Source organism: Oncorhynchus kisutch, linkage group LG16 (genome assembly GCF_002021735.2).
Source record: "Oncorhynchus kisutch isolate 150728-3 linkage group LG16, Okis_V2, whole genome shotgun sequence".
In the NCBI taxonomy this organism is placed as follows: domain Eukaryota; kingdom Metazoa; phylum Chordata; class Actinopteri; order Salmoniformes; family Salmonidae; genus Oncorhynchus; species Oncorhynchus kisutch.
In genome coordinates, this window is record NC_034189.2 from 47,409,130 (window position 1) to 47,427,060 (window position 17,931).

At 42.3% G+C, this 17,931-nt stretch overlaps 1 protein-coding gene across 1 annotated transcript; it reads right to left on the reverse strand.

The window, feature by feature from the left end:
• Positions 1–1,160: 1,160 nt before the first annotated feature.
• LOC116354014 (POU domain, class 3, transcription factor 3-B) lies at positions 1,161–4,525 on the reverse strand. The gene is made up of 2 exons (XM_031792682.1): positions 2,505–4,525; positions 1,161–2,190 (listed from the first exon to the last, which is right to left on the reverse strand). The coding sequence occupies exons 1-2, from the start codon at positions 3,726–3,728 to the stop codon at positions 2,080–2,082; spliced, it is 1,335 nt and encodes a 444-aa protein (XP_031648542.1). The 5' UTR covers positions 3,729–4,525; the 3' UTR covers positions 1,161–2,079.
• Positions 4,526–17,931: the final 13,406 nt, after the last annotated feature.

Here is a 17,931-nt window from a genome sequence, read left to right on the forward strand (position 1 = left end):
TGCATTAGGTCAGCATCATGCGTGTTGTGTTGTTATCACACTAATGAGATTTATGTTGAATTTAAATCATCTCAAAGGGATGTTTACAATAATGGGAATTCGGAAGCAATAGGTTATAGTCACTGAAAAACGAGTTGTCCATGCACCCTGCGCCATCCCATGCAAGAGCATATTTACACCACAGGCCTATAAGGAAAACCTAAACAATGTAGGATACAGTCATCACTTTGCAACTAAAAAGTAGAATATCCAATGCCAAAACTCTAATAATGTAATGATATGGATAGTATACAGTGTGTTCACATGCGCATGCATGTGCGTGTGTCAGATGAAGAATCTTGACCTTATGTGCATATTTGCAAAATAACAATACTGTTTCTCAAAACATAAATAAGGCCCATGATATAACTTTCACTCTGAATATATGAATACACTGGCGCATGAAAACAATAACACGAAAATATATAGACTATACTGCTTTGAATCGAATCGTCTTACTCTTATACTGACGTAGGGCGAATGATCAAATATTTTTTACAAACAATATCAGTAGCAACATCTACCTTTATGTTTGTCTGTAAAACATGACGCACATCTCCGGTGAGATAGGCCTACAGCATTAACCAGAGCTATGGAATAAGATCGGCAAGATCCCCCATATTGGGCCTACTGAGGAAGTGTCACGCGGTGGACGTAAACAAACGCATAGACCGCACTTTGAGTGCCTAGTCGTCTACGGACTAATTATAGGGCTAGATGACGCAAATGCTACATTATCAATACAGTTATCGGATGCTGCTGCTATGATGAAGGTGGAGAAGCGAATTAGTTAAAGATAAATATGAATTGTGAATAAATCAAATATAGCCCGGTGAAATTGTCAACTATAATTCCCTATGGGGCTCCAATAACATTGACATTGGAGATACACAGAGGTTCAGCGTTCGATATAACATAGTCCTATTTTCCTAAACTATAGTATTTTTTGTATACTTATGTTATGCAAATCTGTGACAAAAGTAGTTGGAACAAGAACAATCGGCAATTTCTCCGTGTTAACCTTTCTCACATTAAATAATATGACGAATGCATGCCTTGTTTCAGAAACAAACGTAGCTAAATATTACATTCAAATATACATCTCAAAACACACAATGACGTAATTTCATTCTAACAAATTTATTGGTCTCAATCAGCTCGTAAGGAATCACTACTGAAATTAAATTACAATCAAATTATCACATCAAAATATACCCTTATTACCTAACAACTGTCAATGTCAGCTTATGTTGATTTGTGCTCCTTTTAGAAACGAGAATACAAAAATTAAACAAAACAAATGAAGTCAACAATGAAAACAGGAAAGCAAATCATCTTACACAAAGTTCTGGGGGAAATAAATTACCGTTTGGAATAATTGATATGTATTCCGAATAGAATATTAAAACAAGTCATTTTGATGAAAAATATAAAGTAAATAAGTCAGATCAGCATCTGATCTAATGAATCTATATTGCCGGCTTTACAGAGTCTGTTGTTTATTAAAACCTACCAAAGAATACTGCTTAGAAATGGCAGCATGTATAGTTACATCCACAGCACCCATTCAGTCACACTTGGCAACGGAGAGGAGAAGAATTTCAAATAAGTGCAGCTGAAGATAATCTTTTCAAATGTCTATTTCTATTTCTTCATTCACGGTGTTCAAGTCCCATGAAAAAAAATCCCATTTGAAAAAAAGAGGTGATCTTTTAGATCAGATGGCGGGGACAGTCCTGGTGAGTTTATATTTTATCATTAGGCGTGGAGGGCCTCAAAATCCCAATTCCTCTTTGTGAAAATTTAAACCATGCAGTCCTCCCCGCAAAAAATATGTTGGAAGCTTCGTGGATGCCACTCTTCTTCGTATTGATGCTGTTGCAGTTTTTGTTCCTTTGTTAAAGTAGGGGTTTAAAATGTCCCATTTTTAAATATACAAATGCCTGCCTCTTGTCTTTCGCAAATCAGATACAGGGTACAGGGGGAATCTTTTTAAAATTCTAATAGGACTACTTGCTTTGAAATTTCCAGTTGGTGTTGTTAATGCGCCAAAATTACCTGATGGAACGAACTTGTAGTCACCCTCTGGTCGGTCGGTTCACTCGGCCCAGTTAAACTTGCATCTTTTAAGTAATCTACTAAAAAATGTCCCTGAAAGAAAGAGCAGAAGGAACCTTTTAGGTTAAGACATTTCAGGGCTTGGGAGAAGGTTATCGGTGCGTTTTGGTGTTGGGTGGAAAAGGGGGGGTTGTTTTGTTCTGGTGAAAAATATATAACACATTTGCAGTCTTATTCCTATTCCATCACAATCACAGTATCAACAATGTTTTGGCTATCTTGACGATAGTCTGTGTTTTATCAGTTTTAATTTTATATAAAATATTTTTTTAGTCTTGTGTTCTGCTCTATGTCTCACTGAACATTCGTTTGCAGTCCATGGAGGGGGGCGGTGTATCTGCACTCACATTGCCGACCTGCGAGTACACATCCTCCGGCGTCTGTGGCACTCCTGGGGGCGTCATCCTTTTTTCCTTCTGTCTCCTATTGCAAAACCACACTCTAACCACTTCTTTCTCCAGCTGCAAGTTGTCCGCCAGTGAGGTTATCTCTTGGGCCGAGGGTTTGGGGCATTTCAGGAAGTGGCTCTCCAAAGCTCCCTTCACACTTACTTCGATGGACGTGCGCTTCTTTCGCTTCCTACCTTGTGCCGCTATCTTGTCGATGCTGGTCGGGCTGCCAGTGGTAGAATCCGCCTCCTCCAGCCATTTGTTTAGCAATGGCTTCAGCTTGCACATGTTTTTGAAGCTGAGCTGGAGAGCTTCAAACCGACAAATGGTGGTCTGAGAGAAGACGTTCCCGTACAGGGTGCCCAGGGCCAAGCCCACGTCCGCCTGCGTAAAGCCTAGTTTGATCCGGCGCTGTTTGAACTGCTTGGCGAACTGCTCCAAGTCGTCCGAGGTCGGTGTGTCCTCGTCGGAGTGCTGGTCGTGGCTGTTCACCCCTCCGTGGTGTTGCTGCTGGTGATGCGGATGCTGGTGGTGATGGTGGTGATGGTGGCTGCCGTGGTCCAGCTCTGGGGTGTCCCCCCTTACCAGACCCGGGTGCACCAGGCTCTGGCTCCCTGGTTGACTGAGCATTCCATTCACCGTGAAGCCCCCGGGGTTGGAGTAGATCAGCGACTGCTGCTGCTGCTGTCCCCCTGATATCGAGTTGAGGTGAGCCGCAGTTGTGCTCCCCCAAGCCCCTGCGTGAGTCTGATGAGGACCTAGGTGTGGGGGCCTGTGGTGCAACGCGGTGCCCGTGTGTAGATCATCTCTGCCCGAGTTATTTTTCACGTCCTGTTGCTGAGGGCTGCCTGTCATACCGACGGGACTCGACGACCAATGCGATCCGGCTTCGGCTGCTGCTACAGCGGCTGCAGCTGCCGCAGCGGCGGCGTGCGGCAGGGATGTCACCCACTGATGAGCATGGCTCAACATATGTCCTCCGTTGCTCGCTGCCATAGCTCCCTGCATGAAGTCACTCTGTACCATCTTTACTGTGGGGTCTCCCCTGTACCCACCAGACACCGAGGTAACCGCAGCACTGCCCGGCTGCATACCACCGCCTCCAGAGTCAGAATGCACGATCGAGCCGGACGAGAGGATACTATTGTTGGACAGATAGGGGTTGGAAGCCGCGGTGGCCATTCCGTTAACCCTTATGAATATGTTTGTTGATTACCCCCCTCCCTTTTTCAGTTACTTTTTTCGAGCAGGCAAATTGTATCTCATGAATTATTCAAACTTTAAAAGTCTGGGTTGTATTTTGGCAAATACCATTGACTTGTTCTGCAAACGCCAGAAGAATAAAAAAGGATAGCAAAAATGAATTTAAATCCGTATTTGTTGTGTTTACTGCATTTATGTATTTCAAATAGAAATGGATAAAATAGCGATGAATAAAAATCCAGGTTCTCAAAAGCAATTTGAAACCATGTGCAGTCCGACAAGAAAGTTTTTGTCGTATTTAGAACGTCTGAGAGTTCAAATTAAAATACACAGAAAATATATATTTTCCCCAACAAACTTCTAGTGGTCGAAGAAATGTAGCAATTTCTCCACGAAATACAAAGTCCCAGTTTATGTTCCTATTGCAGGGGAGAAAAACACAAGCACTGGCTCCTTGGTTCTTTTGAAATTTAGCCGCTGAGATTTCTCCCTTGTTGCTTTATTCTTTTCTTTCGCTGTTCCTTTTATAGTACTGTAGAGTCTTTCTCTTTGTTCTGTTTTGATGTGTATAAACCTGCCAAACCGCTAACTCCCGCTGAAGTACAATCCAGTATTACAGTGCACGGCGATGGTTGCAAGCCTCTTCTCCCATTCGCTTGTTCGGTCTCTCTCTCTCTCGCTCTCTCTCCTTCTCTTTCTCTTTCTGACAGTTCGCTCAGTCCCTCCCTCAAAGCTCGAGGACACACGAATGTTTACCCTGTGCCAAGCGTGCGCACATCGTCCACGTCTCGCCCCCTTCAAATACGAGGAAGTCGAGTGCAAGACTCCCGTTGATTGGATACCCGGGATATGATTGACAGGTCTCGCCAGCCTCGCTTGAGGCGCGAAAACCTCCTTCCGGCCGTTGCAATTGGCTGGTTTTTAATTCAATCCAAATAAATAAATAAATAAATAAATAAATGAGCAAATTAATACAAAATAAAGGATAGAAATAAACAAAAACATATCTGATGAATGTATTCGTGAGCAATATGGAGCTATACATTAATTATTGTTTATGTGGGTTCGAAACATATTATAACTTCATATAAATCAGAATAGATTCAACCTTGTCAAAAACCAGAAAGTGTTTTAAAAATGTTATTGGTGGAAATAGACCTAATGATATATTGGATTTATCTGCATAAAATATGTTTATATTAGCCTAAACATGCATAATAGCGATCACCTAAAATAAACTATTGTAATAGGCTTGGTGGAGACGGGGACCTTTTGTACATTTTGGATGTTGGTGGAGGCCTACAACTGTCATTGTCAATGTGCTGTAGGACAGTAATGCACTTAGTACCTTCACATAACCAGACCATTTATTGTGTGCCCGTGAGAATTTTTTTGAACAATATGACTAGTTGTGTGTTGCCATTTCTGTGCCATTTATCCATAAAACACCATCATATTCAATATTCCTCACGTCTTGCGGCTTTGGTTCATCGGGAGTTAATGGACAAAGGTTGTGGGGATGCGTCCATGCGGAAACAGGACGCATAGGCAACCTCACTGAACCACTGGGAAAGAGAAAGTAGCAACCAAAACAAGGGTAAATTGAGCAGCCCTTGGGGGATTTGCAGGGGGAAAAGTCTGCCTTTTAAATCTGAATACCACAACCAACTAGTCTACGTTTGGGCCCTATAAAATGCGCCTTCTTTTTAGATCACTCCATAACACAGAAATGAATGAGCCTATGTTATGTGGACCCCCTCAGCATATGGATTCACCCAGCAGTGTTAATGAATAAATACCATATATAATATATTGCATCCACTGGCTGAGACGCAGTCACGTTCACGAGGAGCACTAGCAAGGACGCACAGGATTTCAGATTTACTGCTTGCTTACAGTGTTGGCTACTATAGAGCCGATATTGCCAGTATTATTGGCTATTCTTAAAGTTTAGGATAAAGCATAACCCTGAACCATGACCTTATGTTCGAGATAGGGTCAGAAAGCAGGAACAAGTATTACAATGATCCTAACCATCTCATGTTGTTTCCTAATAAAACCCACCGTGCCAAAGACTGAGCAGAGATTTTATTGCATATGAGCAAAGATAATAGACTGGTGTAGTTTAGCACATAGTGGATGCCAGAGTTCCTTCATTCCCAGTAGATTTCATTTGGACCCGGCTCAAAACCGAGGAAGCCTCGTGGAGTTGTTTACATTGAATACAGGACAGGACCGGTGCCATGGGGCCGTCCTTTTATTAATATACAGTGAGGATATCTGTCTAAATTACTGCTATACATTTCAGGTTGCACACTTTCAAAGGGCGGCTAGCGCGTGGTGAGAAATGTGATTACCGGGTAATGGGAAAGAAAAACGTTAACTTCCAAAAGATCACCGAAAAGAGTTAAAAAATACATTTAATAAAAAGTTCAATGCCGCTAAATTCACTCTCTGTGAAATATGCTGTTCTTATTATTTATTTGTTTATTTTATAAGGTCCCCAAGTTCCCTGCTGGGGAGTTCATTTGTTTTGTATGCAAAAAAGAAAGGGGAAAAAAATCCCCAAGTATAACAAGAGACGAACAGTTAGTGCTGATTTTCATTTGCATAAATTTTCATATATTTTAGTGAAAATAATAGCGGAGCCGAGGAGTGCTCTGCTCAGTTGAGGCAGAGGAAAGAAAATCTTAGGGAGCAGCGACTCGAAGGAAAGGAGACGGCCATTCATAGATTACAAATATACATGTAAAGCATTTTTCGACTGTTCTTGGATATAAGGTAAGTCAAATGATATTTGAATTTCCTATACTATCCATACTGGAAGGAAAAGCAATGTAATGTGAACTAGCCTATACTATACTAAACGTATAGCTTTACGAATTTCTAAACACGTATTTTAACGCATTTGATGTCATTTTAGCCCATATGTTATGTCACACTGCCGACATAAACATTTCCCACCTCTAACTCTCATAAAAAACATATATGTTGTTTTTCCCTTTTTGAAACCAAAAATCAATACATGCTGTGTGTTGGCTTTCGCTCCCATGCCTCGCTTTTATAAATAGTGAGCAGACGGTTAAGCTGTGCTGTTTTGTAGTGAATGTCCACTGGAGAAAGTGCAATCAATCAAATTTAAGCAGGATACCCCTTGGTTGAATTCTCTGGGGGAGTCGCATAGGCACCAGTGAATATCAAATCGTTTACATAAATCGATCCCGTGCAGCTGTAGAAAAGTTTGTTTAAAGTTGAGCAACAATAATGACATAACCCACGACTTTAAGTTTAATCAACGGACTAGAATGCATACGAAAACTGATCGAATGAGAGGCTATAGTCTATGTTTTGCTATAGGCTAAGGCTATGAACATATAGCCTATTTGGTTCTGGTTTGCGAAATCATGGAGCTATTCCGAAAGCATATGTCGCCTATAGGCAATCCTTAAGATAACTGAAATTAATACGATTATATGCAGATGCAGAGATGGACAACAATATTCAGGTTTTCATAAGTCCGCCTGGAATGGTCCTCAAGCAAGTTTGCTTCGAACACAATTGCACGGACATTTTAAAACTAATACCAGTTGCATAACATGCACTATTTTTCTGACTTCATACTTTTTGTGGTCAGCTTCGAATTTCTTCACTTTCCTGCGTTTTTCTCACGGGTTAACAGTGTGTGCCCTCGCTGTTAAAGATGCCGTCTCGCGCAGCCCCGCTAAGACCGTTTGTTTCATTGATGGGGAGACATTTCTGAACCCAGCCTTTCTGTTGTCATGGTGAGCCGAATAAAAGAGGGAACACTAGTCGCATTAAGCTATATGTTTGTGCACTGGACTCAAGATGAAAGAGCTGTTGAAGCCAATACCATCTAGCATGCCTATAGCAGAGCCAACAACTCCAACTCCCCTTCTTCTCGGCACCACGGCCATACATGTAGAACCATCTTTACATTACCAACACGGTGACAGACGCTCCCCTCACCTGTGAGCTATTGTTGCTTTAGATAGGGAAATTAAATTGAGTTCATTGTTATCTTTGGGTTAGATAAATATATCTACCAGCAGGTGTCGCGCTTACTCATGATGGTAGGCCAGCCTTTGTGAGTAATAGTCGCATTATTGTTTTGTTGACTGCGACGCAATTTAATAAAAGACAGACCTGACTTGATAGAATAGAGAAGATGAATGACACGATATTGGCCAATAAAACACAATTATAATAGGGAAGAGAAAGAAACCGACTGTATAATTAAGTAACTGGACTCCAAAGGCTTAACACTAAAATATTGTGCAATCACTAATTTGTTCATTTGTCAATTATATTGAATTACAATAGGCTATACACCTATGTGATGTTCTCACTGATACACATGTTTGATATTAATGTTTGAAATATCGTGATAATTCTGGGATAGGGAACATATACCCAGTGTTTTCCTCAAGCAGTAAGCCGATGTGAAACAAAACGAAACCCACATGGCAATCTACTTTTTCCTCACGCGCTTTTCAGTGCATCACTAGAAGTTTAGAAAATAAGGACGAACCCTGGACTACCTTATAACTCGCTGCCTGCTCCGCCAATAGCTGTTGTTTCACATAATGAGTATGCTTTGAATAAACAACATTATTTTTTACATAATGGAAGAAATTAGGTTATATTTTGAAAATCCTTATATTATCTTTGAATTATCGCAAACATTATTTTAAGCCACATATAAATAAATACACACACAATCAACATGATATAGGCATAAGAGTAATGACACTCATGAACAACATTGCTTTTATTTACAGAAACAATTTGACGTTAATCAAGTAAAACACATTATACTTGATATAATATCCTAATGTAGGCCTATATTCAGGACTAGGCCTAGCTATGCAAAAAAACGGCTAATATGGGGTTATTATTTCTTATACGCTTGATTCTGCGGGTCATATAGGCCCATAGGTTAGCAGCCAAGTATAAATTAGAATAAACAAGTATTTCAGTGTACCTCGTCGCTAATCGTTGACATATAATGGAATTGTTACTGTACTCAATCAGAAACCACAACAAATAACAAATGAGAACGAGATCCTCGAGAACCTGTCTGGGGAATTAAGCTCCTGTGGGTTCCATGCATGCTTGACCAGCCATTTAACTAGTCTGTATCAACCTCAGAGTATCATCATCATCAACATCATACACTATAGAAATAAAACCACGAGGCAATATTAATAACACCAACATAATGTAATTATTCATTATTTATAATAATACATCATGATAATGACAATAATGCGGCTACTTCTATTGATGATATATACCTATATCGGTTTTCACTACTTGCTTACGTTCAACACCAAATCCGAAGACATTAGACTGTACAAATTCTCATAGGCCATTTGCGTATAAACTAGACCCATGTTTTGGTGCATATGCATTTATTTGACCAATGTTTTTAGAGAGGACAGCATATTCTCCATTTCGGTTGGCACTTTTACCTTTGAATTAAGGACATTTAATTACCGACGTCACGAGCTTTCTGTCCAATCCATGCTGTCTGTTAGAAGTAGAAACCTTGCCCATGCACAGTAAGTGTACATAAGAAGAAAACAACAACTGCAAGTGGCAATTAAAATCATATGACAGTCTATTACGGTCAACATTGTATTGGTACAATGGTCATTTTAATTAAAGGCCTCCTTAAGGTATACATCATGTATTTGCTTCACTTTGTCCATGCACTGACTAATCAGAAAATACGTTAATAACAGACGTTTAGTGTTCGTGTCAAGCCTAATGTTGATTTAAAGCTAAATCCAACATGGAGTAGGCTAGGCCTAGCACTTTAATGATAATACATCCAGTTAATTAAACCAGGTGCACAGTGAATAACAGCAAGCAGATACAAATATTCTCAATTTGCGACATGGTTGCATTATAGGCTATTAAAACACAATTTGAAGCCTCAAAGTAAACTACACAGGGAATCTATTTCAATTAATATGTACCTATTATGTACTTATTATGACTGTGATATGTGGTTTTCTCACCTCCCTTAAGATGAATGCAGTATAAGGATAAGAACCTCTGATAAATGACTTAAATATGTAATGTAAAGTGTAGTTATTGTAGTCTGATTGTATCTGTTCCCTGTGCATTCCTGACCTGTACAGTGCACCTCTCCTCTCAGCCTGGTGTTTAGAGGGATTGGCTTGGCTTGGTCTTCTTCCATGGATCTGTGATGTGCTCCCTCCCTCCCTCCCTCCCTCCCTCCCTCCCTCCCTCCCTCCCTCCCTCCCTCCCTCCCTCCCTCCCTCCCTCCCTCCCTCCCTCCCTCCCTCCCTCCCTCCCTCCCTCCCTCCCTCCCTCCCTCCCTCCCTCCCTCCCTCCCTCCCTCCCTCCCTCCCTCCCTCCCTCCCTCCCTCCCTCCCTCCCTCCCTCCCTCCCTCATCTGCCTACTACTCATTATTCATAAATATATCAGCTGGCCCTTATTGATTGAGTCTTGTGGATCAGAAATCAATGTAAATGTCATACTTTGCTTTAAATGGATGTCTAGGTAGCTTCCCAGGGATAATATTAGAGAATACTGTATACAGCATTTATTGTGGCTTGTCTAGTCATCAATGAATTATTCAATGAGAGGGTTTGTTTGTATCGTCCTATAATGGCTGTGCTTTTGTTTTCCACTCTAGAGTTGGCCAGTGAGATTGCTGTATTGATCAGCGATAGCAGCAGCATTTTGACATCACCAAAGTGTGTAGTTATAGTATGAAATATTGATTGTGTATCTGTTCAATGTGATTGGCCCAGACATGTCGGTATGGAAAAGGGAACCTTCACATATTTCCAGGGTGATATTTGATCATTTCAAGTGCAGTTGGGGATACTCACCAACTAGAGCTGGCGGTAATAGGTAAACGGTTATACACAAGTTGACTTCATGAGGTCTTGAATGTATACCACAGGATAGGGCTGCCTGGAGAAGGATGGGTTTGGTATGGGGTCTGGTCTGGTCTCTGAACGCATTCAGGCAGGTGTTGGAGCCTACAAAGCTCTCTAGACTGGAGATTGACAGAGGGATGGATAGGATAAAATGTTACTCTCAGAAGATGGGAAGAGGGGTGTGTGGGACACGCAGACACACACGCAGACACACACACGCAGACACACACACGCAGACACACACACGCAGACACACACACACACACACACACACACACACACACACACACACACACACACACACACACACACACACACACACACACACACACACACACACACACACACACACACACACACACACACAGGATTGAAGAGAGAAAGGTGTGTGTGGGTGTGTGTGTGTGTGTGTGTGTGTGTGTAGGAGGGCCTTTGTCTCCTAGAGACTCACTCCACAGAGTCCAGGGATGGAAAGAGAGCGCTCTGTCAGCACTGCCCTGGGCTGCTCACCTTCCTGCCTGCAGTCCTACCTGATCTCTCTGACAGCACACACACACACACACACACACACCACACACACACACACACACACACACACACACACACACACACACACACACACACACACACACACACACACACACACACACACACACACACACACACACACACACACACACACACACACACACACACACACACACACACACACACACACACACACTGACAGTACTCGCAGGTCAACAAGGATAACACACTGAAACATCCAGACCTTCAGACGCCCACCAATGTTGATGCTAAGCTGCATTCCACAAGCCAATATTCACTGGAATATATTGTGTAGGCAATAAGTATACAAATCTTCTGTTGTTTGCATTCTATTAGACGGCATTATGCATGCTAATCAAGACTGATATCATATTAGTAACTTCAGTAATTAATAAATAAACCAACTAATTCCACATGAAGTCAAATCCCTTTAAAGTGAAGGCAGGAGAAAGCGTGAGAGAATACTGCCAGTTGCAGCAGACTGCTACAGTATGTCATGTTGCCATGCGAGTTCAGATTCAGATTTGCCATAGTGGCGGCTTTGTTTTTGTTTGTCAAACAGGAACGTTCCCTCAGGAGAGGGGTTTGTGACACCTCTCTGCCCGCCCAGGATTGCATTAATCAAACTCTTTATTTCCCTGGGGGATGCCGCCACAAATCACTCCTAAATCCCAATCAAATTGGATAACGGAGGAACTGAGTACTATAAGTCACCGCTCTGTCTCTTGCTCATTCTGCCAACTTAATGGATCTAGTTGTAACTTTGTGGAACAGTGTGGATGGGGTTTTACAAAGCTACGTACAGCCGAGGTAGGAAGCTGCTTTGAAAAGCATCAAACAACATAATTGGATTGAGTCGTGTTCCTAGATCGGTTAGAGACATACGAACACAAAGCTATCAGAACGCAGTGGACGGTTTGCTCAGGATAGAGTTGTACAGATGCACCCATGCAATTTGTTGTCTGTTGGGCGTCTGTCCGCGTGGAATAGAGCTATAAGCCCAGGACACGTCTGTGATGTGAACTGTACTGGGCCTTCGATAGAGACACGTCTAGCTGGCATGTGGGCTCAAGACTCATGTAGATTCAGGCCCCTAATGGTAGTCCATTCAAAACTAAGTAAACGTTGCAGTACCACAATACCACAAAAATATCAATTACATCTCTTCACAATCTGGCTAATGACGACTGTCTTATAAATCAGAGAATGTCCACAGGAAGACCTTGACACAGCAATAAATACTCCCCCTAATATGCTGCCTATTAAAGGTAATACAAATAAAATAACAGAGACGTCATTTTTCTTATGTGTTGTTGTGGCGCGCCATGGCACGGTTTCAGTGTTTGATATTCATGAGGGAAATGGGGAGGAAATGTGGCCTCTCTTTATGGCGCGGCTGCATTGTAACACAAATTCAGCACTCCTGCCTTCGTTCCAATCAGGGATAAATGATGCCCTCGTTGCCGCGTCGCCAAAATGCAGTCCTGACACCACCGCATGCACACACTCACTGGTGTGCTTACACGCACGGACATACGCACACACACACACACACGCACGCACGCACACACACACACACACACACACACACACACACACACACACACACACACACACACACACACACACACACACACACACACACACACACACACACACACACACACACACACACACACGCTACACGCTGGGAGTGGAATGGGGGTATCAGAGGGGCTGTCTAGGCCTGGCCTCAGCCTCATCAGCTGAATGGTTAACATGAGAGATGGACCATACTAGCATCATATGATGCTTATCAAATGACTGTGATGCTTATCAAATGACTATGATGCTTATCAAATGACTATGATGCTTATCAAATGACTTTGATGCTTATCAAATTACTATGATGCTTAGCAAATGACTATGATGCTTATCAAATGACTTTGATGCTTATCAAATTACTATGATGCTTAGCAAATGACTATGGTGCTTAGCAAATGACTATGATGCTTATCAAATGACTATGATGCTTATCAAATGACTATGATGCTTATCAAATGACCATGATGCTTATCAAATGACTATGATGCTTATCAAATGACTATGGTGCTTATCAATGACTATGATGCTTATCAAATGACCACAATGCTTATCAAACGAGCGGAAACTACACAGATTTAATGGGACCCTAGGCTAGATTCAGGAGTAAGCTTCATACTAATGCAATATATGAAGACATGGTGTATGTTCAGTTGCATATTTGCATATTATTTTGTGTTCACATTCACGAAAAGACCCTAGACTCATATTGAGTCGGGGTAGTTGATATTGTTGACTGTGCATGATATGTGCTATTCATATGAGCTTGTGTGGTCCCGTTCTGGTGGGAAATCTGATTCATGTGGGGATTATGTGTTGAGCTCCTATGGATCTGTCCCTGTTCCTACGGAGTCAGAACCATTTGTTTCTAAATGGGTTTACATACATCTTCTGTGCCTTTTTTTGCCGCTCGCTCGCTCTCTCCCTCCATCCAGCCTTGAAATACACACACACACACACACACACACACACACACACACACACACACACACCACACACACACACACACACACACACACACACACACACACACACACACACACACACACACACACACACACACACACCACACACACACACACACACACTGGCAGTACTCGCAGGTCAACAAGGATAACACACTGAAACATCCAGACCTTCAGACGCCCACCAATGTTGATGCCAAGCTGCATTCCACAAGCCAATATTCACTGGAATATATTGACTACACATCTCTGACTCCACATCTCTGACTCCACATCTCTGACTCCACATCTCTGACTACACATCTCTGACTCCACATCTCTGACTGCACATCTCTGACTCCACATCTCTGACTGCACATCTCTGACTCCACATCTCTGACTGTACATCTCTGACTGCACATCTCTGACTGCACATCTCTGACTCCACATCTCTGACTCCACATCTCTGACTGTACATCTCTGACTGCACATCTCTGACTGCACATCTCTGACTGCACATCTCTGACTCCACATCTCTGACTGCACATCTCTGACTCCACATCTCTGACTGTACATCTCTGACTGCACATCTCTGACTGCACATCTCTGACTCCACATCTCTGACTCCACATCTCTGACTGTACATCTCTGACTGCACATCTCTGACTGCACATCTCTGACTGTACATCTCTGACTGCACATCTCTGACTCCACATCTCTGACTACACATCTCTGACTGCACATCTCTGGGTAGGAGAGGAGAGCTGAGTACTTATGTCCAGGCTGGACAGTCTCTCTGCTGCTTTGACTGATGGCTTCCAGCCTGGTTGGGAACAAGTGTTACATGGAAACCTGGTTGATTTCCTATAACTCCTGCGTTTCGTGTTTAGACTCCTGTGGCTCATACAACAGTATTACAGCCATCTACCTATATTACAGTAACAACACTCAAGGACTATTTCAGGATTTCTTTATGAAGATTAAAAGTATAGGCTTTTGTGTCAAAGGCTGTTTTAGCAGTATTGTAGTTTGATACTGGAGTCAGGCTACAGAGGTCATGTTTTTTGTCATATACCCCACACCATTTACTAGATGTTAGGTAGGCCTAATGCATCCTGAATTAAATGACATATACCCCACACCATTTACTAGATGTTAGGTAGGCCTAATGCATCCTGAATTAAATGACATATACCCCACACCATTTACTAGATGTTAGGTAGGCCTAATGCATCCTGAATTAAATGACATATACCCCACACCATTTACTAGATGTTAGGTAGGCCTAATGCATCCTAAATTAAATGACATATACCCCACACCATTTACTAGATGTTAGGTAGGCCTAATGCATCCTGAATTAAATGACATATACCCCACACCATTTACTAGATGTTAGGTAGGCCTAATGCATCCTGAATTAAATGACATATACCCCACACCATTTACTAGATGTTAGGTAGGCCTAATGCATCCTGAATTAAATGACATATACCCCACACCATTTACTAGATGTTAGGTAGGCCTAATGCATCCTGAATTAAATGACATATACCCCACACCATTTACTAGATGTTAGGTAGGCCTAATGCATCCTGAATTAAATGACATATACCCCACACCATTTACTAGATGTTAGGTAGGCCTAATGCATCCTGAATTAAATGACATATACCCCACACCATTTACTAGATGTTAGGTAGGCCTAATGCATCCTGAATTAAATGACATATACCCCACACCATTTACTAGATGTTAGGTAGGCCTAATGCATCCTGAATTAAATTACATAAACCCCACACCATTTACTAGATGTTAGATAGGCCTAATGCATCCTGAATTAAATGACATATACCCCACACCATTTCCTGGATGGAACGAGCTGCCCAGTTAGTCATGTGAATTTTATAACCTCATGAACAGATGATACCTCATCTTCAAACAGAAACTTTTCAGGAAATAAAAAAAGGAACATATTTTCCTATTAACCAGCAATTCTAGAACTTCAGAAGCTGTTTTGATGCCATTTTCTTGGTCCTAGAGTCATGAAATGTTCCAGGTACGTTGAGTGGGGTTACTGCTTTTAATAAATGTTAAAAAAAAACAATGGACAAAAATGGAGTTACCAGGTTTTCATCAGGTTTCATCAGACAGCGACATTATGATACAAATACCCCCAAAACACTCTAAATCACATCCCAAAACAGTCTACTTCCCAGACCAGTTATTATAGTTCCCTAAACCCCAGAATGTGTATGACATGAGTATATTTACATAATGTTGTATAAGTCCTCTCTCTTCTCCCAGCAGGCAGGAAAAGCCTGTCTCTCTCTCTCTTACCGTGTCCTATATGTAGGCCTCTAAATATACAGATATATTACTGCAGGCTGGGAAATGTATTCTCAAAGCAAGAATAAAAATGCTTTCTTTTTGGAGTGCTTGAGCCGCTCACGTTGTAAAACACTCTGTTGACCTCGGACTGGACTATACCCCCCCCCCACACACATACATACATACACACACACTAACCTGTTATTGTTGTCTCTGAAATACCAACCAAATGGGGACACTATTTGTGTATAAGACGCAAGGGGAAATATGTCTGTTGAGTTTGTATTCTATGATGTATGCAACATTACAAAGTCAATCTGGCCAGACAACCATCGTGTCTTAGCCAAGAATAACACACTCTGAGCAATTCATGTTTCCACAAACAGCCAATACATTAACCTAGTTGAATACTTTAGCTTAGCACGGTTTGTGGAGAGATGCTATCGTAACCTACTGAACCTACTGGGGTGTTGCTGAACGCTTGAATAAATTGACTTATTTTATTTAGAAAATATTTCCCATTTAAAGATGTGCTGCTTCTTCCATCTGATTTTGATCAGATTTTAATGTGAGCCCCCCCCCCCCTTTCTCTCTGTCTCTTTCTTTCCACGCAGGAGCACCAGGGTCCCCTCGCCACCCCTCCACCACCGCCCCTTGGCCCCCATGCCCCTCACCCTCTAACCCCCTCCTCCAGAGGTAAGGGCCTCAGTGTGTGTTCTCTCCCCTCCTCTACCCACCCCAACAGCGGACACACAACACAAGCGTCTCCCTGGCTTCCGCTTCCTCCGCGCTGCTGCACCACTGCTGGGGTATTCACGCTCCAGGCTGTTTTCTTTCAGAGACTAGAAAAATATGCAAATGGCTATTGTTAAGAGCCAAAAGTAGAGGGTATTTTTCTCCCCGTATGCCGCTTGTGTTCCTGGTGAGTATAATGTGCAGAGAGGGCTGAGGGGTTTCCTTCAGTCTTTAGTCTCTCTCTCACACACACAGGCTCACAAAGAGCTGGAGATGACCAGGTACAGAGGAAGGATAATAGAAATATTCTCTCGGGAAGCCATTGTCTCTTTCCATTGTGGTCATATTCGTAAGAGAATATGACCACATCTGTGTGAGAGAGAGAGAGAGAGAGAGAGAGAGAGAGAGAGAGAGAGAGAGAGAGAGAGAGAGAGAGAGAGAGAGAGAAAGAGAGGGAAAAAAAGAGAGAGAAAAAGAGAGAAAGAGAGAGGGGGGAAAAAAAGAGAGAGAGAGAGAGAGAGAGAGAGAGAGAGAGAGAGAGAGGGAAAAAAAGAGAGAGAAAAAGAGAGAAAGAGAGAGGGGGGAAAAAGAGAGAGAAAAAGAGAGAGAGAGAGGTATTAGGATGAAATCCAAGCTACACCACGGGTAGTAGCAGCTAGGAAGTCAGGCCTTTATATAAAGTCCCTGAGCAGAGAGAGAGAGAGAGAGAGAGAGAGAGAGAGAGAGAGAGAGAGAGAGAGAGAGAGTGAGAAAAGCTAGGAAGAGAGAGCAGAGATAGATGAGAGAGAGAGAGAGAGACAGACAGGACAGACAGAACCGACAGACAGACAGACAGACAGACAGACAGACAGACAGACAGACAGACAGACAGACAGACAGACCAGACAGACAGACAGACGAGACAGACAAGACAGCAAAGACAACAGGGCACAGACAAGACAATAAGGACAGACAGAGAGAGAGAGGTACAGACAGAGAGCGAGAGAGAGAGAGAGAGAGACAGAGAGACAGAGAGACAGAGAGAGAGGTACAGACAGAGAGAGAGAGACAGACAGACAGAGAGAAAAAGAGAGATAGAGAGATATTAGGATGAAATCCAAGCT